The 27,249-nt window shown below is 34.8% G+C and overlaps 2 protein-coding genes across 8 annotated transcripts in view; one reads left to right on the forward strand and one right to left on the reverse strand.

Moving 5' to 3' along the window:
* The window catches only part of ANGPT2 (angiopoietin 2), a 44,108-nt gene extending 30,093 nt beyond the window's left edge, over positions 1-14,015 (forward strand). For 2 of the 4 annotated variants that reach the window (XM_090136294.1, XM_031611214.2), the window contains exons 6-9: positions 6,114-6,215; positions 6,670-6,836; positions 10,175-10,305; positions 11,714-14,015. In XM_090136294.1, the coding sequence (XP_089992420.1) occupies positions 6,114-6,215; positions 6,670-6,836; positions 10,175-10,305; positions 11,714-11,874 (561 nt within the window). In that variant the 3' untranslated portion in view covers positions 11,875-14,015. The remainder of the gene's footprint in view (positions 1-6,113; positions 6,216-6,669; positions 6,837-10,174; positions 10,306-11,713) is intronic. The other 2 variants (XM_031611215.2, XM_090136295.1) reach the window with 1 other exon arrangement.
* Positions 1-27,249, reverse strand: part of MCPH1 (microcephalin 1) — a 122,018-nt gene that overhangs the window by 63,640 nt on the left and 31,129 nt on the right. For 3 of the 4 annotated variants that reach the window (XM_031611213.2, XM_090136293.1, XM_090136292.1), the window contains exons 10-12: positions 25,566-25,603; positions 22,378-22,540; positions 15,897-15,974 (exon numbers count right to left, since the gene is read on the reverse strand). In XM_031611213.2, coding sequence (XP_031467073.2) covers positions 15,897-15,974; positions 22,378-22,540; positions 25,566-25,603 — 279 coding nt within the window. Of the gene's footprint in view, positions 1-7,803; positions 8,242-15,896; positions 15,975-22,377; positions 22,541-25,565; positions 25,604-27,249 lie in introns of those variants that run through there. The other variant, XM_090136291.1, reaches the window with a different exon arrangement.

Genomic DNA, 27,249 nt, shown 5'->3' on the forward strand with positions numbered 1-27,249 from the left:
TCCAAATAAAATAGTGCTCTTCTTGGAAGATAGTCCTGTCCCATGATCAGGACAAACCAGTGTATATCACCTGTTAGTATTTTACAGACATGACGACCACTGACTACTTTAACAGCTAGTTTATTGTTGGATGTTAGAAGAATGCAGCATTCCATGAGATATCACACTGAACTAGAGCTTCCTCTGCAGCTTCTCAAGCTGAAGATCACAATACCCTCAAAAAAGGAAAGTCAAAGCTAGCATTTAAGGCAGCCAGGTGGGCCAACATTCTCGCGTTTCCTCTAAGTTCTTCACATGTTCAGTGCCCTTCAAGTAGTAAAAGGAGTTAAAATCAGACTTCAGAAAAAAGGGACATGGAAGAGTTCTCAGGGGTGTGTAGTCATGTAAGCAATCTATTAGTACTGAACCCATGTGTGAGATTCAGTTTAGATGAGTACAAATAACAAAAGGTGATAAAGAAATTTCCTTGAAACTATTGCCTTAAATAGCTTAAATAAAAGGTAAGATAAGTGGCTTTGCTGTAGTTCAATATCTTTTAAAACCTAGAAAAAGGAAAAACAACACAAAGTGTAAGAAAGTGAAGGAACATTCGGAAAAGCAAATGGTAAAACTGTAGTAGTAAATAATTGGTTAAAAAGATTTCATCTAGCCCAAGGCAGACGTTGTGATCTTTACCCTTAAAAGTTCTCAACTAAAGGAAATAAGCCATTTGTTTGGGTAAGATCCACAAAATACAAAACACAAAAACTACAATTTCTGCAGATAACATCTAGTGAAATAATGGTATCTGCAAATTTGTGTCTCCAGAAAATAGACTGCTTTTCCTTTGGAATAACCTCATCTATATTTGACACGTCTGCTTCACAAGAAAATTAGTTACATAAGATGAAATAAAGTGTAGTGTTATGCATGAAGCAAAAGGGTATTTAAATAGCATAGATGTCTACAATCACAACTCTAAGTGCAAGTTACTGCATCTCTATAGGAAAAGATTGCAGTGGTCTTTCCTAGACATCTCAGGACAAGATACAGTCCTTGTATCTCCTAATACGACTTGCCTCGTGACTTTACCTTTGGTTCTAATTTTATTCTCAAGTACAAAGAGCATCAGTATTTTCTAAAAGTGGACACAAGTGCATGCCATATTACAGAATGGTAATTTCTGATCAGAAACACTGTGTTTGCAAAGTCAAACTTTTAGTCAGTTTATATGATCTGAGAACTTAAAGCAACTCAGATTTCTACCAGAATGAAACTTAAAATACTGCATTCCTGAAACAGTTTCTTAGACTGTAAAGCACTGAATGCTTTACCTTTGAACATGAAGGCCTAAAACACTTAGCAAAAAAAAATAAAAAATAGAAAACCACAAAAAAAAAACCCTGCAGCATTTTAACAGTAGTGATTCACTAGGCTAAAAAAAACAGGTTCAACACAGTAATTTAATTAAATTTAATTAAATGTTAAAAGAATTTTAATCTTATTCTGCCTACTTCCAATAAAATAAAAATGACAAACAAAAAAGCTTGAATTAAAAAAAAAAAAAAAAAACCTAAAAAGTTCTAATCTGATACAGGCTTTTTGTTTGTTTGTTTGTTTTACTATAAATAGAAATGCATAAGAGGAGTTGTCAAAGGGAAGAGAAGGTTTAGGGATAATCAACATGTTTTACCATTTTCAACTGTTTATAGCCACTCTAACCAGGAAACAAAATGACCTTTTTCATTTGCCAGAAGTGCTGCACTGCTGTTTATGTTTTCATCTTTTCCTCTCGTAACACCTTCTGACCTCTCAACAAGCTTATAAACAACTTCTGTGTAATCTGTGTAACTGATCCCACTCTACTAATTTGTCTCCCATCATAATATAAAACTAAAATATTGCATACTGAGAGCTGAAAGGAAGACAATTATTTCATTCCATTAATATTTTCAAACTTTCCTGTTCTGCATCAGGACAAAAGCTAAGTCCTTTTAAAAACACAGAGGAAAAACAACAAGAGACTGCTGACGTAAGGAAAAACGGCAGAAGCAAACCCATGAAAAGTCAGTAGCTTTGTGTTTACAGGAGTAACTTGAACCACTTAACCTCCTGATTATAGTTAGAACAGTTGAGCCTGGACGACTCCCTTATGTTAGGCTTAACCACTACCACAACCATTACCAACATAGTGTCCCAAATCTTTAAAACAGTGTCAGAGCTGTTCTCCATTTCCACCACCACTGAGCAGGGCTTTCATTGCAGAACTCATACATTTCAAATAAGCCATTTTCTTTAAACAAAACTTCATTGCAGAACGTGATATAGGCAAACCTGAATTTATCAGCAAAAATATTTTCGCATAATTTTTCTAATAAGTGATCACATAGACCACTAGATAAGTTATCTCCAGAAGGAGTCCATTCCATGAAATTTAGAGCTAAAACACACATACATCACGAGTTTCAAACCTTAAGCACTAAAAAAGGGTGTATGTGCAGCTTCTTTAATACAGTAATGGGTGGTGGTTTGATAAGGGTTTTTTTTTTTCTGAGTTTTGGAAGTCTGATCACCTCACTTTCATCATTGATCATTGAGCATCATGACTAAAAAGCAATTTATGAGCATCACAGCTCTGAAAACAGCCAGAAGTGATGCAAAGTGATGCAAAGCGAAACATCCACAGCTGCTGTGGTATGAAAACTGTAGTGGTTATTCATCCTGATATCCTAGCTGGTCTCACCATTCAGAGACTGGATCTGCAAACACTTATATCTTTGGAATAAGGACTACTTTTGGTTATACGCATCTTATAGTATATAGTATAGCACTGATCCTCAGCTGAAGGTGAAAAACAGTTTTCTTTAGCTGTCACAGAATCATAGATTGGCTGGGGTCAAAAGGGACCTCAAAGATCCTCTAGTTACAACCTGTGTGTTGCAGGTAGGGTTGCCAACCCCTAAATCAGGCACTAGATCAGGTTGTACAGGGCAGCATCCAACCTGGCTTGAATAATCTCCAGGGATGGGGCAACTATAACGTCTCAGGGCAGCCTGTTCCACACCTCACCACTCTCTCAGTGAAAAAATTTCCCAACATATAGTTTAAATCACACCTCTTTTATTCAAAACTGTTCCCCCCTTGTCCTATCACTGTCTACCTGTGTAGAAATTTGATTTATCTCCTGCTTACAAGCTCTCTTTAAGTACTGGAAGGCTGATATCAGGTCTCCCCTGAGCATCGTCAAGGCTGAATAAGCCCAGCTCCCCCACTTCTCTTCATAGGAAGGGTATTCCAGTCCTCTGATAATTTTTGTGATCTGCTTTTGGACTTGTTCCAAAAGCTCCAATCTTTCTTGAGTTGGGAGCCCCCTACCTTCATGCAGTACTCCAGATGGGGCCTCACAATAGCAGAGCAGGACAATCATCTCTCTCACCCTACTGACCACCTCTCTTTTGATGCAGCCCAGTATGCAGTTTGCCTTCTGGGCTTCAAGCCCACACTGCTGATTCATGTTAAGTTTTTCATCTCCCACACTCCTAAGATCTTCTGGCTGCTCTAAAATAGTTTTTCCCCTAGTCTGTACACATATCTAGGAGTGCCCCAACTCAAGTACAAGACCTTGCACTTGGTCTTGTTAAACCTCATTAGATTATCGTGTGCCCAGTTTTCAGTGTGTCCAAATCCTTCCGGATGACATCCCTCCCTTCTGTTGTGTCAACTGTACCACTCAGCTTGGTTTCACGCACAAACTTGCTGAGAGTACTCTCAATTCCACTTTCTGATAAAGCTGTGGAAGATCACTGGTCCCAAGATGGACACCTGAGGGATACCACTCATCACTGGCCTTCACCTAGACATAGAGCCATTAACAACAACTCTCTGACTGTGACCATTCAACCAATTTTGTATTTACCTTAAAATCCATCTTTCTCCAATTTAGTGATAAGTGATAAGTCAAAGGCCTTGCAGAAGTCCAGATAGGTTACATCAGTTGCCCTTTTTTCTACTTATGCTGTCAATTCATCACAAAAGGCTAACTTTCACAGTGCTTCTACTGCTAGAACTGCAAGTACTGAAGCAGTACACAAGATAAATCATATACGTCCCTTGCCAATTTGTTGTAATTTGAGATGCTAATCTCTTTATTCATTTTGGCAGCTGTTTGAAGACTCCTGCTGCCTGTCTAATCTTGGTATCTATTTTTACTAGTTCTATGAAATGTTACATTTCTTCCTTTAGAATACAAAACCTAGGCTAGAAGGAAAGGTCAGAAGAGCTGTATTTTAGAAATGACAGTTAGAGAAAGCCTCCAATGTGTATCATTTTAATGAAAAATGATTTTTTTTTTAGTACAAATAAATACTTTCTCTCCCTAGATTTCTCACACAGAGAGATCATTAAGAATCTTTTCCATCTACTGGCTAAAACAGCATTTTATTGTACTTATTTTAAACTAAGTGAATCTTTTCCTTAATCTTTATTGTACCAAATAGGCTATCTCCATCCTTAAAAATACTTATGAATATATAAAATTATACAATACCAGTCAAGCCCATAAGCAAAATGTTTCATATTATTATACTTACAGATGGTAAAAATTATATCAACTTCTTAGCTATTACAAGGGGGCAAGTGTACAACTGTGAAGTACAACAGCAGGAAACCATACACTGAAATCTCAAACAACAATAATCATCTTTCACTAAATCACCTTTCACAACAGCTATTATGACTCTATACAGCATCAATGTAAACCGTTAAATTCCCTTTTCTTATGCCATATTTTCCACCCAATAAAGAAAAGAATTTCTATTTTGAACATCTAACTGTCATCTTTGGGAAGCACTTACTGATGAATTTTTGTGTGTGTGTAGAAGAAATATACGATAATGTTTACATAAAATTTATGCCATCATTGTTGATAAGAAAAGTCTATTCTTCTCAAATTTTCTATATTGTATTGCAGTTCCTACTAAAATTGCTTTCCATTTTTAGAAAAAAATTTGCACTACCACCACTACCCAGTATTTATCCCAAAGAGTACATAGTACATATAAAGTCAACCATCTTGCCATCCACATACAAAATATTCCTTTTAGAGCCAGTACTCGTTTGGCTCTAAAAGCCAAAGTCTAAAGACATCCAGTTTGAGAATATTGCAATCTTTTTAGAACTAAAATATTTTGCTATTTTAAGGCATTATATGTTTAAAGTAATAATTGCAGATGAATTGAAACTTAGATAATATGCTCAAAGAAATTTTTATTTTTACTAAGTTCAATTTCTATGCTCTTACCAAACCATTACCAGTCATTAAATATAGACATTACTAAAAAAGTTCATATATAAGAAATTACATGCAGCAGTATAAATTAAATTTGCTGCTTCCAGTCAAATTTAATTCACATGGCATACTTTAACTGCTATTTCTTGATCCAGCTCACTTTTTTCCCTCTTCTATCTTTATGAGAATTTGAACGATTCTCTGATGTTGAACAGAGGCTAGATATAACCTTAAAAAACAGTACCTGCTTTGGATTTCCTATGTATTATAACTTGATGAAACACTAATATGTTTAAGATTAGTGGCTCTGAGGGCTTGCTTTCCCTTCAAAAACATTTCTGGCACACCTATCAGTTTGAAGAACTAAAATCATAGAATGGTTTGAGTTGGAAGGGACCTTTAAGATCATCTAGTTCCAACCCCCTGCTATAGGCAGGGATGCCTCTGACTAAACCAGGTTGCTCAGAGCCCCATCCAGCCTGCCCTTGAATGCTTACAGGGAGGGGGTATGCACAATCTGTTCCAGAGTCTCACTGCTAGCGCTAATAAGAACACCTCTAGTGGAAGAGGATGAGAAAGACATAGCTTCAGTGCAACTCAGTCATGATTTAAGGGCATGTATAGGTACACTGTGACAACGATTTTGGTAAGAAGGAATACCACCAAAAGGTTATTTTGGATATCACAAATGATTTGTATGAAAATTATGAAAACCAACACTTTTAGGTTAATACACATTACACACTTTGAAACTTGCCAGGATGGAGAACTACATAAAACATATACTCTCTGTTTTCATTTTCACTTGAGTGCAGGAACTTACACTGTTACGTAATTACTTTGATAGGCCTACTGTGACATGGAAAGCAATGGAGGAGGTTGGACAGTTCTTCAGAGACGTGAAGATGGAAGTGTGGATTTTCACCGGACATGGAAAGAGTACAAGATAGTAAGCAATGTTTTTGGAGGCATTAATATTGGATATTATAATCTGAAATTTGCTGATAAAGTAATACAAATAGCATCCTTAGAACGTAAGCAGGTTTTGAAAGCTGTCTTTATCCTTAGATGTTCATTTTTAAAGTGTCAGAGTAGTAAATCTGCCTTGACAAACAATTTATACAAGTGTGATGTTTGTTTTTAAAGAGAAATTTCATTTTCCTTTCATCAACTGATATGTCTATATTTTTAAGTTACCTATATTAGTGTTTCCTCTGGCAACTTGCCCCAGGTCTATTAAGTAATACTGATACATTATTTCAGATAAAGATCTTTAACCTTCACAGATCCAGTAAAACTATGAGTTAGCCGACTGAAGTTAAGAACTGATCAAGGGATCTCTTCAAACTCAAAGGAAAAAAGTTATGTATTTAAGTAACTGTGTTTCATGTGTTGAATTACAGGGATTTGGTGATCCTGCTGGGGAGTACTGGCTAGGAAATGAGTTTGTTTCTCAACTGACTAATCAGAAGCGCTATGTTCTTAAAATAATCCTGAAGGACTGGGAAGGAAATGAAGCGTATACTTTGTATGACCAATTCTATCTAGCAAATGAAGAACAAAAATACAGGTAAGCAGAAAAATTTGAACTGAATTTAAAAAAAATGAACTGATGATTATTTTAAATTGTGTACATGTGTTACATTCTTGTTCTGTTTTAACCTGTTCCCTACATCATTTCAAAGGAAACAGTGTATGTTTACTAGCACACCCTGGGTGAATGTAAAGAGATTCGTGAAGATGAAGAGATGGTATCATATAATATCAGATAAATATACCAATGCAGCAGATAGTAATGCAGAATTTTCAAGAAGTTAGAACACATCTGCTGTTGCAGAGAAAAGAGGGGAATAAAAAAAGAGAACCTGTGTCCATCTTCTGCTCTGGGCATAAAAGATCCATCCAAGTATATTCTTAACAGAGAGTAATAACAGCTATCTACAGTAATTAATCCATTTATGTATGCACTTGATAACACTTAAAGCTCAGCAGCAGATAGGGTGGGTGGGGGGTAGGCTGGTTTTTCCTGATAGGTTTTTTCTTTATTAAAACATAAAACCATAGGCTAGTTTTTCAAAGAGAACTTTTAGATAAATTTTACTTCTGGATTTGCTTTTCCTTTCTTCTGAACAGAATTTTGTTTCATGCAGCTAGGTAACTGCTATTCACATTTTAAAGAAATATATCTTAAATTCTATTACTGAATTACATTGCCTTTAAATAGTATGGCTTAGACTACTAGTTAGGTATCTCTTTACCAGAATAAAATTAAACAATTCCTGAGTTTTTAAAGAAAATTTGAAGCCAACTCTACTCTGTAGAACTAATGTCTATCATTGTTATTTACATAAAAAATAAGGGAAACAATTTGCTAGATTAATGTTGCAGATGGCTTTCTGAATATAAAGAAAAAAAAAAAAAGAAAAAGAAAATATAAAATCATGATTCCAAGGAATAAATAGATTTCTGGAAGGTGGTTGAGTAAAACAGACAAAACTTGAAGGAGATTTTCTACTTCAGTCATTTGATAGTAGGAGCTTTCTGAGCACAGTAATGTTACCTTATTGTTCCACAATCCACTGTCCTGATTCTCTAAAAATAATGCTCCTACATATGAAAATAAAGTTAATACTGAATGTCCAGTCTCATTCCTTATAAAACTGTCATTTTAAAAAGCAATTTTTATTGCACATTTTATTTATGCTACCATTTCACTTCAAAATGTATAGCTTCATATTTTTTCATACCTGTTTGGTTAGAAATGAAACATTATCAAAGAATTATACACTTTAAAATAGTATCAGTCACAACTGAAATATATGGGCAGTTCATATTTCATTCTGCAGGCTCTCTGTCAAAGCAGTACATACAGTATGATTAGATGCAGGAGAACTAGAGTGTACAGAATAACTGTTAATATCCTGCTGCATGGTCCAGGAAATGTTTCTTCGTAAGAATCTTGCAGATTCACAAAGCTATGTTTAGCTACATTTCTCCAAGATCTCTTAACATCTAGTTGATGTAAACAAAGTCAATCTGATACCCGAGAGAACTGAAACTGTTACTTCAACTCAATTCTTCTATGCAAAGCAATCTAAAACTATCGGTATCTCCATCACTCTGAATGTAAGATCTTAATGCCTTAGCAGTGCACAGCCGTCTCATCTCCAAAGCAAATGTTTTTTTCATCTGGGAACAGTTAGAATCAACAGCAGAGACTTTTTTTTTTTTAAGTAATGCTTTAAAATACTTACAAAGACAACTTTTGTGAAATAGGTCATTGCCCTTGTCCAGTTATGCTACTAAAAAACAATCACTGAAAACTAAGATGACTGTCAGTAAATAGATCCTTTATTTCAAAATGCAACCAAACATGGAATGCATCATCGATGCAGTGGTTTAAAGAACAGATTAACATGAATTAAAAAAAAAGGAAAAAAGCATTCAAAGGCAACTTTCATTACATTAAAAACATTAAAACATCTGAATGCTGGAAGATCATGAGTTGGTTCATAAAATTAAAATTTCACAGAATCACAGAAGAATTGAATTCAGAACGAACTTGTTTTGTGCCCAACTACTTGATCTCAGACTAGGTTGCTCAAGGCTTTATTGACATGGGCCTTCATAACCTCCAAAAAATGGAGGCTTCATAGCCTGTTCCATTGATCACCTGTCCTCAGGGTGAAAACATCTAGTCACAATCCCTCATTTCAATTTACATCAATTGACTATGATCTCCTGTTTTTCTAAGCCATATTTTTAAAAACCATGAATAAATCTTTGCCTGCATTAGGCTTCAAATTGTATTTGCAATTCAGGCCTAGGTTCATGCTTTCTGCTCAGAACATTTAGCAATACTTTTGAAACTGGCTTACAGGGATCAGTGTTTGAATATAAAGCTTTAAACTTGCCATTAGGAAAAACAGGATCTTTAACTTTGAGATTTTAGAGAAAAATTGTAATGAGTTAATCTTTGGAAATTCATTTGTTCCTAATATTTTCACAAAAAGAATATAAAATGGGTTAAAAACAATCTGTTAAACTACCAAAAACAATATCTATCATAAGCAGAGAATGACGTGCAAAATCAAGACCTATCTGGGGAGAAGCTGGTTCTCATACATACAGTAGAATAACTGTGAGAAGGGTAAGCTATTTGACGCAGAAATGCAATCAGCAAAGAATTAATATGGGGGCAGAGGGTTCAAGTCCTCTCAGTTCAACACACACACAATTTCATAACATTGAAATTGTCAGAGCTGTGTAACTGCTTCCCATGTTCAGCACCCTGATCCCTCTACCCCTGCGAGAGACTGGAGTGCACAAGCAGATACAGGTAGAAGATACAAGCAGATACAGACAAGATACAATTAGATATAAGCAGATACAAGCTTAACTTGCCAGATAAGTGAAACAAACTGTTAAATACTTGTGAAGATCCAACCTAGTGAAACCTATGGAAGCTGTGAAAATAAAGAAAAATTTGGAAAGTGAAAAATGAAACATTTAGAAGATCCTAAAGCATCAGTTACTAGTTGGTATTTGAAAGTCCAGGAGATGTTCCTGTCTCTCGTAGCTGCGAAGTTGTAATGCTAGATTGCTATATTGTGTTAAAAGCAAAATAAAAACAAAAAAAGTTTTTGTTAAGCTTGATTAAAAATGCACATAATGCATTTAAAATATTAAGAAACATTAAGATATTATATCCAAGACAATTTATAATCTATCCACTCTTGTTTTCTTCTAATATGACATGAACAAGATGTTCATTTCTACAAATGGAGGCTGTTCATCAAGGTATTATGATGACCATTTCCATTCATGAAAAAATGATGTGATACCATTCACAACAGTGAATGCTCAACTTCAATGTAATATTTGTCTTTCTGTTCCCCACTTCTACAGGATCCACCTTAAAGGACTTACTGGGACAGCAGGCAAAATAAGTAGTATAAGCCAACCAGGAAATGATTTTAGCACAAAGGATGCAGACAATGACAAATGTATTTGCAAATGTTCACAAATGCTAACAGGAGGTAGGAATGTTTTTTTGTTTCTCAGTCTTCCTATTTTTATTGGCACTGGAATTGTCTATGAGATAAACAGTGATAATTTCAACTTAGTAAATTCTGATTATTGAAGAAGTCCAGAGCTGATGGAAACACTAGCGTGGTGACTCCAAATGAAATATTCTGACAAATATTATTCGACAGAGGTTAAAGTAAAACGAAAAGTTAAAATCTGGGGAGAAAAAGGTAAGCAGCCTCTCAAGCTGCTTAGGTACAAGAAAGACTGTGATTGTGAAACTAAGAAGAGTAGGAGCAAATTTTTCTTCCAAGGAATGATAACAGAGTCCCAAACATCAAAACACCAAAGCACTTCAAAATTTGTTTTAGAGGTGGTCTCCGAAATGGCTCTTGATTGTCTAGGCACAAATCTAACTATTCTCTAACTATTCAGAGGAGAAGAAAACTCACAGACTTGATGAATACACAGTACGTGCTGCAGAAGGGTACAAGTATTTATGTCAATACAATTATGAAATGTCAATACATGCATTTAAGGTAAACCATGTGAGAGGCATCTACACTTTTGTAGTGACTGTTCATAAAACTATTGGAATTTTCAATGAAGTTTTTACCTTTAGCTACACAAGTCACTCTATAATTTGTCAATCTAGCCTTCCACATTCTGTAATGCAAACAACTACTTTTGTAAATTTGACTTCTTTTCCTGTTATCTCTTAAGAAATGCTTTGTTTCCCCATAGCACAAAAGACTTTCAGTTTATCCAAAAAGATAATTGGACTGCTGCCCTGTAAAACAGAACACGCACATTATCGCCTTCATAACAGAAGTATAAAAATATTATCCTATTAATAAAAATAAATTTTCCCTATGACCAACTAACAGGTCAAGACCACAAAGATGCAAAATAAGTTTGGGCTGCTTTTTCCTCCTTACCAAGTTTCAACACAGTTGTTTTGAACTGATCTGCACACAGAACTAAAACAAATAACTGAATTAATCCTCTAAAAATAATTAAGAAAGGAATTAACATCTGTGAAGGACAGGAATTTACAAAAGGGCAGATGAAAAGCAAAGAAAACTCAATATCATTACAGTTTGAGTACAGTTCTGCCCTTGGATTGTCAATAATAGTTGACATCAGTAAGGTAGATTGAATACCTTCCCTTTTCAACTTTAAACTCCTAGCTTAATTACATTAAGCTTTAAGAATATGTAATTAATACCTTTCCTTACTGGGCTGGGTGTAAATCTTTTATATTAACACTCCAAAATCATGAGAATTAAATACTGGGTTTGGGTTTGTTTCTCATGTTGGGACAATAAAGTGTTAAAATCTTCATGTATGCTATTTTAAAAATTATCTGTGCTGACATTTTCATTTGCTGGTATTTATCTTTGTGTTCTGGTCTTGCAGGGTGGTGGTTTGATGCATGTGGTCCTTCTAACCTCAATGGAATGTATTATCCATTACGACAGAACAACAACAAGTTCAATGGCATTAAGTGGTACTACTGGAAAGGCTCGGGATACTCTCTCAAAGCCACGACTATGATGATTCGACCAGCAGATTTCTAAATGCTTTTGCATTCTTATGTGAATTATGTATTGTATAGTCTTCAAAGACTTTACTTGCCAAGCATATAAACACATCTGCAACTCTCATTTTCAAGCCCAGAATACATGCACTAGCATTCTGAAGAGATCAGCTCATTCCAATTCTTGAATTGCAATAGTCTTGATCAGTTAAAGCTCATATTATTCAACTAGATACAAAGCCTAAGGCATCAACCCGATATAACAGTGATTTGGCCAAATGACTGAATAAAAAGAATATCCAAGAAACTGTTAGACAACTGAAGGACTGTGTTTTACTGATCATTTATATTATGTATGTGTTAGTAAATAACTGGAACTGTGAAAAATATCTAAAATAGTTTTAGAAATATGCATTTTGCCTTGTCACTGAACTTCAAACATTACTCTAATATAAAATTTACCTAGATCTAGAACTATTTATCTCTCTGAGTATGTTTGCTGTTTATGTACATAAAAATATATCGTCCTGTAATTAGCTTAATATACTACTTAATACATTCTCTCCCCCATAGCCTCTTAACTTCTTACTCTTGTTCAGGGATTTTTTCCAATAGTTTGTATTACTTTATTTAACAGAGGACTTTGCATTTATTCTTGGAAAATGCCATGTACAAAATCACTGTTTTTTTCCAGTTTATGTTTATGGATCACAACCTTTAATTTACAGAAATCCCTGCAAGTTATAATATAGTATGAGTTTCTTTACATTGTTCTGATGATTGCACTTTTTTATTTCCTTGTCAACTATCCATAAAATAATGGAGCAGTATTTTATAAAGGGAGACAATAGCATTAACACCAGATGCCTGATTGCCTGTCACAATCAGTTATCACGTGGTACCATGGTCCTCTACACATTTTGTAAAAACAATCTAAAAACCATGTGGATGTTCCTTGATGCAATTCAGTTTATGCTTGTGTCTTAAGAAACAAATTTCTACATTTGAAAAAACAGGAAAAAAATATGAAGGTTACCTAAGAACATACTGTTGGTTTGTTTTTTTTTCCCCCCCTCCTCAAAATTCTCCATGAAGAAATAGGCCTCTGTGTATGACACAATGTGAATAAATTCATCTACTGGGTAACATTTGCTTTTTTTTAAACTACATTTCATACTGGAAGTCATTAAAACTGCTATCAGAATACTCTACCACTTGCAACACCACCTCTTCTTCACTAAAAATGTGTATCTGCACTACTAAGGAGTATCAGAGATAAAAAATACTCCCAATATTACCTCATGAACTGATTTTAAATAAATTTAATAAATGTAAATTAACAATCATCATCTGAAGAGTTGTGCACAATAATCTCAATGTATCTAAGATTACTGTTTAAGTAATTTATTATTTATCCTGGAAACTTTTAAGGATATGCAGATGTCAGTCTAAAAATCACTTCACAAAATTCAAGACATTTCTTAGAAATTCTTGAAATTAAAGACCAATACAGTAGGGGAGCTACTGCATATGACATACAAAAAAGAGACGGCATTTTTCCACCTGGACAGGAGAGGGGAAGACTTTACTGCTGTCTACAGCTACCTGACACAGAGAAAACAGAGCCAGATCCCTTCTTGGAAGTGTAGTATAGTGGAACAATGAACGTAAGTTGGAATTTGGGAAATTCTACTTAGCTGGACTCCTATTTATTTGTTTAATACCATGAGGGTGGACCAGAAAAGTCCTTGATTATCTTCATCCAATTATATCTGCTTAGAACAGGGTACTGAACTAAACTTTGTGTTACGTCTTAATCTAGGATATTTTATGATTCCATAAAATTGGATAGAAAAAACATGCTTCCTCCCTCACTGCATTTCATCAGATGACTAAAGAAAATACTCCCAATATTTGTGACGGTAAGCATACTCAGCCCAATAATCTAAAAAAATCATCTAACAAAATGCAATGGAATCTGGCACAGTATGCATGCTTAACCTGGCCAAGAAAAAAGATGCCGACTTCTGATTATTAAACATCATTGTTTTAGTAAGAAAATAAAGGTACAAAACTATACACTGCATGGTTAGTTTCAATTTGCTGGGGAAAAACATGAAGTAAAAGGTTCCTTCTGATGACTATTCATCAAAGATGCTGAGATAGATCTTTAGCAGACCAATTGTTTAACAAGACTTTAAATTAATTAAATTTTAAAATATAATTATAGGTTGGCCTGGATTGAAAAGAATCTCAAAGATCATCTAGTTTCAACCCACCTGCCATAGGCAGAGTTGCCAACCATTAGACTCGAGTAGTTATTCATTAACATGAACGTAAAATTTTAGAATAAATAAGTTTTACAGTGATATCATCACATTATCTAAATGAGATTGCATTGCTTAGAAATATCGAAGTGAAGAGAGAAGAGGATATTTTAGAAAGAATACTACAGGAAGATGACTGCAACAACTTCTTTGGACTCGGTACAAAAAAATCAGAATACAACAGTAATATAATCCCTTCTTTAATTCCTGCTTGTAATCAAATAAACAGTATATAAAAGTAGAATGCCCTTTCATTTTCCATATTGCTTCTTGAGAAGAAATAATAAGAAACTCCACTCAAGCTCAAATGAAAATCTTATCTTTAAATATAAGGTATCTGTTACAGTTGGACTTCAGAATGACTCAAGAAAGGAATGATTAGGAAGGTGATGGAATTATGACTTTCAACATCAACTTTGTTCCTCAACAAAAGCACCCTGCAAACAAGCAATGCATACCTCCTTCAATTTTATCTCCTCACCATCTCTCCACCCTTCTGAAGCTCTGCATTGGGAATAAAAACTGTAAACAGAATCTAGAAACTGACACCAGCTGGAATCACTTCCAAAGAATGCCGTGCAAGTTGTTACTGATAACATACTTAGGAGACAAGGTGGTCTGAGAAGAAACAGAAAGCTCAAAGCAGCTTGGCCTGAAATAGTGTTGTTTTCTTTTTGTACAAATGTAGAAAAAAGGAAAAGAAAAGAACATGCTAATATATTCTTCACATTAAACACTGCCATTCATGGATTTGCTATATAAAAACTGAATTCTTCAGGAAAATATACAAAATTGTAATTGATGATTAATTTCTTTGGGCTTATTTCAGGAAAACTATTACAGATTCCCTACACTTTGAGAACTTAGAGCTTAAAATAATGAAATAAAGACTTCATCTTGAACATATAAATTTACAAAAATATATAGATTTAAAAAGAACATTTAAAATAACTCCTTAGCAGTTAATACAACTATGGTAGTAGTAAAATTCAACCTCAATTAAATGTTTTTTTCTTCAAAGCCTGTTAGAAACTTTGAGAGACAAGTAGCAGATAAAAAAATATTTATCTAGCTGCTGCAACAGTGTAATAGAAAACGTGAAAATCTTTTGACAAAGTTACAGCAATCAACTACTAACCTGATAGAATATTTTATATCCAAAATTAAATTACTGTTTAATCCATTACAACATGTGCAGATACACTTAGATCTGTACAGATACACCACCCTTCAACAAAAACACTTTTGCAGTAGTTTGTAACACGGTATAGTGAGAATTAAAGACAGGAAAAAAATTAGTTTTAGAAGCCTGCAGTACTTCTACATCCCCAAAGTCATTTCTGGGCTGAAACCACTGACACCATGACCAGAGACATCTCATAAGGCAATAACATGTCTCTCCAGTATACATTCAAGTGAGGATAATAATCAAAAAGCCACAAATTAAAGTGCATTAGTATTTAAGAAAGAAGCAAATTGATTCAATTTTTAATTGGTGAATCAATCTTTTGTATTTTCTATGCATACCAAAGGTTTTGCAGAATTCTCCAGAAGTTAGTGGTTGTACACACTTCAAAAAGTACAAGATGCTGTAGAAAATAACTCCTTATGGCATTTTCTTTAACTGTTTTTTTTTTCTATATGCCATTCTTGCTCACAAAACCTATGTACAGGGCAAATCATTTCTTAGAGAAACAAAAGAATGTTAACAAGCTTAAAAGGCAATTAAACTTACAGGAGCAGCTGGGAAGTTGGAAGAAAGTTCATATGGTTCCTCCGACATCCAGTGCCCAAATTCCAAAGAACACAGAACCTAAAATAAATCAAATAATAAGTAGAACATCTATAATTTCTAAAAAAGCAAACCATTTGAATTAATTAAAGAAATTAAAACTAACAGTGCAGTTACAATAGATAGCTTGATATTTTGTTTATCCAAATAGAATGATTCTATGTAAAATCAAGCAATCTCAAAGTATAAATAAATCAAATGATGAAAATACCAGTCATATTTCTATGTATAGCCACATTACACTTCAAAACCTTGCAAGGATATTGATTAGAAGAGTCAACTTTTTGCATTATTATATCACAGAATCACAGAATTGCCAGGGTTGGAAGGGACCTCAAGGATCATGAAACACCAACCCCCCTGCCACATGCAGGGCCACCAACCTTCCCACCTAATGCTAGACCAGGTTGCCCAGGGCCACATCCAATTTGGCCTTGAACACCTCGAGGGATGGGGCATCCACAACCTCTCTGGGCAGCCTGTTCCAGCAACTCACCACTCTCTCTGTAAAGAATTTCCCCCTGACATCCAACCGAAATCTTCCCTCCCTCAACTTAAAACCATTTCCCCTCATCCTGCAGTTATCAACCCTTTCAAAGAGTTGATTCTTTCCTGTTTGTAGGCTCCCTTTAGGTACATGAAGGCTGCAATGAGGTCACCCCGCAGCCTTCTTTTCTCCAGGTTGAACAAGCCCAGCTCCTTCAGCCTGTCCTCATAGGGGAGGTGCGATTATATATCACATTAGAATAAAGGTTTCAAACAGGAAGTCAAAAGGGAAGAACATCAACAATTCCCATACGATATCAGTTATGTTCTCTTGATTATTGAACATCATGGGGCCTCCCTGTTGGTCCATTTCTCCAGCCTGTCATGGTTGTTCTGAAGGGGCACACTCGTAGAGTATATCAAACACTCTTCCTAGTTTTTGTATTATCTGCAAGTTTGCTGAGGCTTCCCTCCATCCATCATGTAGATCATAACCGAAGATGTTAAACTATACTGGACCCAATATCAACTCCGACAACTAACTGGGATTACACAACATTCTTTTCAGCCTGAAAAGAAGAGAAGCTCTGACTTCCTCTTTGCTAACTTCCTTTGGCAGCTGAATATTATAGACCACAAATAAAAAGGTTCCTACCATTGCAGAGTACTGACTGTCTGGAAAATACACAATCATTTGCATTTGACTGAGCTCTGAAATGCTGGGTGAATGTGACCCTTAAAGACTTGTGACTCTACCTCTTTGGACAAGTTTCAGACTTCTGTTCTTAATCAGGGCCATCACAAGATGGATAACATGAAAAATACTTAATGAATACTTAATCTATACTTTTCTTTTCTTTTCTTCTTTTTTTTTTTTTTTTTACCTACATTGGGACTCCTTGTGCTTGTGTACTAAAAACTGAAACTACATTAAAATATTTCCTCTAGCTGCCACAGAAATGTTTCTCTACTGACATGATGGGCAGTACAGTAGTTGAACCGTGATCTCATTCTAAGTATCTTTTACCAGCTGCTTAAAATGGTTGTTTTCAATCACTGAAATACACTTTTACCAAAAAAAAAAAAAAAAAAAAAAAAAAGCATTTTTCTAGGTTGATTTTTTCAACGATTTTTTATTTTTTTTTAATTATAATTTTGGGTTGCAGCTGGTAGATTATAATTTCTAAAATCTTGCAAGGAGTGTTCAATAACTACCCTTCCATTGGTAAGAGGATTATCCTTACAGGAAAAGACAGAGGTTCCTATCATGGGGAAGCCTCGATGTCATATAAATGGTGTTTTCCTACTGATTTCTGGATAATCCAAATTCTAGAGGGCACGCTGATGGAAAAGAAATTTATTTTCTAGAGTGGCTTCTTCAGCGTGAACTGATGCCACAAAGTTTCCCATATGTGTAAAAGACCAGTAAATTCTTTGCAAACTTCCCCATCACACGATTCAACAACCTTACCCTTTTACAGACACTTGTATTTCCCAATATCATTCCTGTAGTTACCATTTGGCAAGACTTAATTACAAGTCAAAAAAACATTACAATTCACCAGTGACAATCTATACATTCAACTTGAAAAATATAACTACCTAATACCTACTGTTCCCACAGCAACAAATAGTGTTATGTTAAGTATATACACAAGAAGTATATAAATACAAAAAAAATAGGGTACATGGATTTTCATGAGAAAGTAAATCCATGTGTTTGGGATCATTTCCCACTCGCATAATGATTCTACAGCCATTTCATATAGATTAAGTCTATGTCTTACTGTTAGCACAACCACACATCATCAAATTGTTGACATTATTCATCTTAGAACAAATTGAATTTCATCAATAGGTGGAATTTCTCCCATGCTTGATTCACAAATAACTGCAACTTCTGTCCCCGCCTTTTTTTTTTTTTTTTTTAAATTAATTATTTTGGAATAAACTGCCATGCAAATCCATATATTATTAATTTTCAATGAAAATATAACATTTTATTTCAAAAAAAATATGGGCTATAAGATGTTTCACTTGGACAGAAGTTGGCATGATGCATGTTATACTTTACAGTGTTTATAGTAGTATAGCTTAAAGTCTCATTTTTTGAGCTGAACAGACTGATTCTTAGGCAGTAATGTAAATTTTATTTCCCAACATATAAGGAGGCCATCTTGTGACTTTCTTGAAAAGAGCTATTTTACCCAACCTGTGGTACTACTAGAGGCAAGTTGCAAACTGAATTTAGAAAGTGATCTTATTGCTTTCAGAAACAAATTGCGTAGTCTGCAGTCTGAAGTAGTTTATGTTTGACAACTTTCAGGACATCTCATGATGGAAATGCAGCAATTATAGAAGAACAGCAAGGTCCTACGCTGCAGCAAGTGAGGACTTGCTCAAATACAACAGCTGTAGGAACAAAGGAAAGAATCTGCTTATTTTCAGAAGGCCTTAAGTGTGTAAGGATCCCCAGCAAGATACCTATGCCTCCAAGGCCAACTCTAAAATGAGGTCTGGGAAGGTGTAGATCCTAGCTTCACCCCTTCTGGTCACTCAGGTGAAATGCATGCACCTGAGCTCCCCTGGGTTGGCCCTGCCTTCCCACCAGATGGGAATAAACACTGGTTCAGGCCATGACTTAGCATTTCCACTACACAGGGTAGCCAGCAGCCTCTTATAAAACTGCTACAAAAGCTGGTGCTTTGTGTGATATGGAAAATGGTGTTTTACTTGTGTGGGGAGTAGAGGTGTTCAATTTTGCAGACAACTGGGAGTGTGGAATAAAGTGTGCATCTTCATTTATTCTTATTGTTAAACTTCACTATTATGAAAATCAAAACAGTATGTTTACTTTTAGAAAACTCACAACCAAATATCTGAAAATGCAACAGCTGCAAAAGATGAAAATAATTTCTATAGCCATTATAGCATCCCAAACCTAAAAATGAGTTGAGTAGATCAGTAAGTCAAAGATTTTTGAAGTAATTTGAAATATAATAATGCATTATTCTATTTAGCCAAGAAAAGTACACTTATTTAAAAACATTCAGTTAAGATCGTAACATTATAAGATATAAATTTTAAGTTGCGCTTATGTGTACTTTTTCACAATTAATACTCATAATTTACAATGAGAATATTGAAATCTGTTAGCTTTATACTTAGAGCTGTATATACTTATTGCAAATAGACTGGTTAATCTAAGCCATTTCGTTTGATGATTAACTTGAACCAAACCAAGAAAACTGGAAATTTTAACACAATTCTTTGAGACGTGCTGCATGAAAACAATTTCTTCATAAATAATCTCAAGTAGCAACAGATGAACCAAGCTCTATAATGTATACATCATGTCTGTAGAGTACTAAAATGATGTTTGTACTATGAATAACTGGCAAAAAACAAAAATAGAGTAAACAAACCCAAAAGATTAATTATGATTAAGTAATCCTATTTTATTTTCCAGGCCAATTTTGCAGTAATAACCTCTATCAATCCTTGTAGTATTTACAGAATTTTGTTTAGAGATCAATTTTGTTTATCTCAACAGAAGAGGGATTAATGCTCATCTATCGTGGCTCTGGAATTGAGTACAAAGGCATCATATCTAGTTTCCTAGATAAAAAGTAGATCAGATACAGAGTTCATGAACAGGCTCTGCAGTAAATAATTAGGTCAGCACTAACAATAACATTTAGTTTTCAGGAACACAAAGGCAATAATTCTCCATTTTAAGTCACTGAAAGTTTGCTTCTGACTTAGAATTATAGAATCATAGATTCCTTAGAGTTGGAAGGGACCTCTGAGGGCCAACTCCCCTGAAATGAACAGGGACACCACAGCTAGATCAGGTTACACAGTGCATTATCCAGCCTTGCCGTGAATATCTTCAGGGATGGGGCATCAACCACAACTCTAGGCAACCTGTTCCAGTGCCTCAGCACCCTCATTGTAAAAGATTTTTTCATTATGTCCAACCTGAATCTACGCTCCCTTACCTTGCAGCCATTTCCCCTTGTTCTGTCATCACAGACCCTGCTAAAGAGTCTGTCCCCTTCTTTGCTGTAGCTCCCCTTTAGATATTGAAAGGCTGCTACCAGGATCCCATCCAACCTGGCTTGGAATGGCTCCAGAGATAGGGCAGCTACAACCTTTCTGAGCAACCTGTGAGTAAAAAATTTCCTCTTAACATCTAACCTATACCTACTTCCTTCTACCTTAAAGTCATTAAGCTAGTCTCCCTTGTCCTCTACCTATCAAACCATGTAAAAAGTCAGTCCTCCTTCTGCTTGTAAGCTCCCTTCAAGTAGTAAGCTCCCTGGAAGGCAACATAATTAGAAATAAAAATGCTCATCAATGTCATCAAAAATGACATTTATTTAACCAGACTGTCTAACTGAACCCCTGTGCACAGATATGATGAAGCAGACAAAGACGCTATTGGTCTTTTTCAGCCACAAAAGCACATTACTAGCTAATTAGAGTGATCAAACATGCAATATCCTTTATTCTAAGGGAAGTTAATCACCAAGAACTTCTGAGAACGACAAAGGATATCACAACAGCTTCTTTAAATAACTACATACACATTATGATTGTAAAGTATTTATTGAAAAGAAAAGAACAAAGAAATTAAATTAGTTATTCTACAGTTCCTTACTGTAGATGAATATCTATTTCCAACAGTACTATTTTGAAGCTCTGAAAATATGAGGAAAATTGTAAGTCTGTCATCTGTGATGTCAAATTAATTATCTTGCACTTAATATCTGAGGTGGTTTGATCTTGACAGTCAGGATCAAAGCTCCCATCTAGATGCTGTTCAACTCTCTCCAACCGAAAAGCAGGATGGGGGAAAGAATTAGAAGGGCAAAAGCAAGAAAAAGAAAAGAAAAAAAAGACACCCTCCCCCCCCCCCCACGTACAACCCCCACATGCAAATATACAAATGATGTAATCATTCCCACCAGATGATTGATACCCAGTAAGTCTTCAAGCAATGGATGCTTTGGGAAAGCTTCCTCTTTGTTTTATAGCTGAATATTACATTATATGGCATAGACTATCCCTTTGGTCAGGTTGGATCAGCTGTCCTGGCTGCGTCCTCTCCCAGTCTACTTGTTGGTGGGAATGACAGAAAAAGAGAAGGTCTTGATGCTGTGCAAGTATTGTTAAGGAACAGCTGAAACAGTGGTGTGTTATCAACACTATTTTGATCACCAGTCGAAAACATGGCAACATATAGGCTGCTACGAAAAAAATGTATGTGACTGTATCTCAGCCAAAGCAGCACAGCAATTCACAGTTATCTTCTACGTACAGAAATAGTTACCAGTAACATGTAAAGACATGGCAGTCCAGAAAAAGATTTGAGGTTATGTGGTGATTCTTTGATCTGGATATCTGGGAATCATTTTTGTAAACTACACAGCCTCCAAATTACTCATCTACAAGCTTTCCTTATTATTAAATGGTTTTCATCATGCAGGAAAATACCTAAAAATTCCTCTTCATGTTTACCAATGTTGAACACAATACACATTTAAGAATAAAACAGAAACATATTAATCAGCATATATAAAGATCCAACTGAAAAATGTGACTTGGCTAATATTGAGTCAAAATGGTTTGTTTAGCCTTTAATCTGTCCAAAAATAATGCATATGCCATTGGATGGAGAGATTTCAAGCATTTCTAAAATAAACATTGAGGTTCAATACAGGAATATTTTGGTCAGATTAAGTACTGAAAGACAACATTCATAGTAACACAGAGCTTTAAAAAAAAACAAATTTTCCCAAATTCAGCTAACTCCAAGCCTGAGTATCTGAACATTGCAACACCGTCCACAGCATGGACAAAAATATGGCTGACATTCCAGCTATACAAAATAAGCATAATTTATTTTGCAGTAAAATTCAAATGTATTTCTTACCCATTCATAAGAAACAATCCAACACCCACGAGCAATTCCCAGCATAACATTCAAGGTACGACGAGGACTCCCTGTAACTACATGACTTGTTGTTTCACATACATCGTCTGAGAACAAGAAGTCTCCAAGTTTATTCACCACCTGAATTACCGTACTTTGTTTCCTAAAAAGAGCAAAAAGACAAAAAGATGCAGTCTTGAGTGGATAGGTAGGATTGTGGAAGCAAACATTCACACACAAATTATCTCAAATTTTCTTACATTTGTACTTTGTCTTTTATCACTAATCCTTTCTTATCCTTCCCTCACTCAGACTTGACCCATTTGCTAGACAAAAATTTGTTAGCCTTTCCACAGAGTCCAAACAGACCCTTTTCTGTCAGCACACAATCATATCTACTTGCATATCAAAGCTCTTTTATACCCCGTATCTATCTCGCTCGTTTAAATAGAAGCTTTTTTGAGTCAGGAATTATCTAACATACTGTTTGTGTACAACAGTGGCTCGCTCTTGGTTGTTTCTGTTGTACTTAAAAAAAAAAAAAAAGTATTCCTAAGAAATGTAAACAGTTGGATGCAGCACTCTTCAAAGGATGTAATTTGGAAGTACCAGATTTTCATTATTCAAATAAAATTGTATGTTAACTTTAGAGAGAAGTCTTAAAGTTCTGGCTTAATATCTTTATGTCTGTGTCAGTGTTTAAATTAAAAAAAAATACTCATCTTTAAGTAAATTTACCTCCAGATAGACTGCCATATAAAATAGAGAATGGCCACCTATAACTGGAATGCTAAGTTGAGTTCTCTAGCATGTACGTTACAATGAGGCACGTAATACCTCATCATGAAAACAGTGAGCTCTTGGTATCCCTAGAAAAAAGCTGTTGCATAGGAACAATTTAATCATAACAATTTAACTAAAGATTGTTGTTACAAATAATACAGGAAAGCCCGATGCCAGTGCCCTCTCTGTTCCCCCCAGTTGACTTACTGAAAATGTCTATAACTTCCTACGTAAAATAAAACAAGTTAGCTCAACCTTGAACAAACTCACAGGTATCACACCAATGGTCCTCTCAGGTAAAACACTGAGATTAATAACAGATATAATGAGAACGGTAAGAACATCTTTGAAGCCTCTGGGCTTCATTCTCACTACATTTTACTCCATCAAAAGTAACTCAATTATAGATCCCCAAATATCCTAGCTACTTAAAGGAACTCGAATAAAACCTCTTCAGTGGTTTTATTCTTCTAATAAAATATCTTCAGTGTAGCAATCTCTTTAAAATAAATAAATAAATAAATAAATAAATAATTTAAGCAAGTAAAGGAATAGTAAAAACAAAGAGTGTCAAAAATTAGCTTCAAAGAAGTCAAATGGTGATAGCATATGTGAACACAGTTAAAAACTGAACCACTGACTTAACTGCCTAACTTCTGCCATAAGTGAAGTTTTTGAAACATTGCTACTCACAGAGGCTAACTCTGCCTAAGCTATATGCTCAGCAGAGGCAACTCCACATACTATCTGAAGCTACAGTTCTTTCTTCTCCATATGAAATGTCTTAGGTGAGAGGAGAGAGTCCTCTTCTATGTTATTCAAATCTAAGATATCTTATCAATTGCACTGAAAACTCAGCAGCTTGTACTTCAGTCAAATGAAAAAAATCTACCAGATACAAAATTACAGCAAAATTTCACTAAATTTGTGACTCAGAAAAATAGGTAGCACCTGGCTGCATATCAATATATTCTCAAAACTCGATACCATGAAACCAATGAACTCATGTATCTTAAAATTTCTAATGAACTACTTCTGTAATTGTAGCTACTGGATAGTAGAACTGGATTTGAGCCAGTTCAAGTCCTATTGAGGACTATTTTCTGCTTTTTAGTTCTTTCAGAAGCAGTTCCTTTACCTTCACCTTCACTATAACATGACTAATCCCTTTGACTGCAGACTGTCAGAAGCAAAATATTGATGAAAAAGTTCTGAAGAAAAGCAAATTTTTAATCAACAGACATTTTTATTTTATGAAATAGTAAATAGTTTACAGGAAAAGTCAGCATATATCAACACAAAAGAAGTAACTTATTAATGATCTCTTTCAACAAAAGAACATTATTTTTTCCCTAGCTGTCAAGATCTGCTGTCTCCTTTAAGGCACATCACAGCCTGTTTTCCACTATCCTTATCTGGACTGTAGCTGTTATCTTTCCCTCCCTCACAATGATCCTCTATGACATGATTAGCATAGTGCACTTGTAGTCTTGGCGTTAATGGAAACCACTCATATTAAATACAAGAAAAATACTATTACTGTTTTACATTTCTGACCTTTATAGTAGTATACTGGTTAATTGCTACTGGCAACCATTTACAAAGTATTTCTAAGAGGACAGCCACTAAGTACTGTTTCAGATTGCTTACTATGTAACTGTCATGACTTTATTACTTCAGTGCTGAAAGAGATTTGTGGGTAGTAGAAATAAGACCTCAAGTTTTGAAAAATAATTCAAAAAACTGTAGGAAAATACAGTAGAAAATACATAATTTTATTTTTCTTGGAAGTCTTTATGATGTAAAAATTTTAAGAGAATGATAAGAGCCTGCCAGAAAAATATTAACTCTTCCACAAACACACAGCTGCAGTTGCTTCTAATGTTTTGAAATAAAGTGGGTGAAAAGCCTAGAACTGGTATTTCTTCAGCAACAAAAAAGAAGATACGAATGAAAATATTTTAAACTGGTGTTTCAGATCATTAAGACTTCTTGTTTTTTTTTTTGTATTTTAATAGAAACAGTTATAAGATATGGGGAAAAAGCTAGGTTCAGAACTCCATCCCTAGACTATTTACTACAAAAAACTCTAATTCTTACAGTACCTTGAGAAAAAAATCAAAATTTGATTGAGTTTGGTTTTACTGCTCTGAAGTTCATCTACAGGCCAATGAAACCATTATTCCAGTCTGCACCATAATAGCACAGATACACACACGTTCATACAAAGTGTAGTTAGTAATGATATACACAGGTACTTCTAGCCAGTGTGATAGAATGAAATGAAGTTATTTCAACATATGGCCCAAAGACAAATTCCATTTTGTATAGAGATGAAAATATTATAAAAATTTAAGTTCAACTTAATGAGAAAGTAAAAATACTTAATACTTTTTAATACTTACTCAGAACACATACTCGTCATGACTAGTGTCCTTGTTGGCTAAAAAAAAATGAAGCAAACAAGAAAACATCAAAACCCTGAAAACATTTCTTCTTTGAAAAAACTTAATTGATTAACTATACTATTAAAAGGACTAAACTACTTGATAATTACAGTATCATTCTGGGAAGAGGCAGTACTAACTGGCATATATACTAGAAATATTAAACGTTAAGGATTTGGAAGGAAAGAAACCCTCTTCATTATGTATCAAAGCATCCAGTAGGAGAAAGAAAAAATGGAGTTTTTCATCAGTTAAAACAAAGTGACAGATTTCAAGACTAGTACAGCACACACACACACACAAACACACACACACAAAAGTATTTTTTGTCTTCAGCTTTTTCTTTTCTTGATCAGATTAAGATGTAGTCAGCTTAACTACAACAATGAATCCCTGTAATTTAAAATGATTTCCATTTCTTACAAAAGAAAGACAAAATCTGTCTGAGATACTGAAGAAATAAGTTTTTTTTTTACTTTGAAGAATATACATTATTTCACTCTTAAATCATGCTTAATGAATAAAAGTTGACTGAGTGATAATTAAAAAGGTAAATGCAAAGAATACAGAAATGCATACAACAGCAAAACTGAGATACCTTAGAAAGCATAGTGACAGCAGAATCCTCTATCTTATGTGTGAAGTGTCTCACACAGATTTTAAATTATTGTTTCATGAGTTAGTGCTACAGAAAACAGAAGAAGAGGTATTCTTCCATCATCAGTAATAAACATAAGGCCTCCACCATGCACAAAAGTAGGACAGAATACTAATTTACCAATATCAGAAAAACATATAACTGAACACAAGAATCAAACAAACATAAAATGATCAACATGACTTAATCTTATAAGAAAAACCTAAGAATTACCTGTAACTACGTATTGTACATAAATATGTACAAGAATGTATACATTAGCATTTTATTTTTGTAGAAAAAGTAGATCAATTGACTTTTACAATAATTTCAAAACAACTCTTCCTGACCTTAAAAATCAAGACATGAATTTCAAGTTTCTTGTCTGGGTATGTACCACTCCATAACAAATATTCATTTCCATTTCTAACCTCACTCCAATATACCAAAATCTGGTTTCCTGTAATGTACTGAGATTACATTTGATAGCACAGTTCAAAAATGACTTGAGAAAGATACAGTAATGAATCATAGAACAGAAGGAGGAAGATATTATGATGCAACACCATCCATCCTCTCTTATCAGTACAGAGCGTTGTCCACTTAAACGTTCAAGCAATTTGTCTTATTTACAAATGGAGTCTTTGGGATTATATTTGAAGACTAATATCATAGAATCATAGAATGGCCTGGGTTGAAAAGGACCACAATGATCATCTGGTTTCAACCCCCCTGCTATGTGCAGGGTTGCCAACCAGCAGACCAGGCTGCCCAGAGCCACATCAAGCCTGGCCTTGAATGCCTCCACAGATGGAGCATCCACAACCTCCTTGGGCAACCTGTTCCAGTGCATCACCACCCTCTGGGCGGAAAACTTTCTGCTATTTTTCTACTTCTGCACTATTGCTTTATTCCAAAGAAAATTATTCAGAAACATCACACAGTCAAGATGAGTTAAAAAGATGACAAATTCAACGTATAGATGCTAATATTCTGTGGGTGAAG

Source organism: Phasianus colchicus, chromosome 2 (genome assembly GCF_987193195.1).
Source record: "Phasianus colchicus chromosome 2, bPhaCol1.hap1.1, whole genome shotgun sequence".
NCBI classification, from domain to species: Eukaryota; Metazoa; Chordata; class Aves; order Galliformes; family Phasianidae; genus Phasianus; species Phasianus colchicus.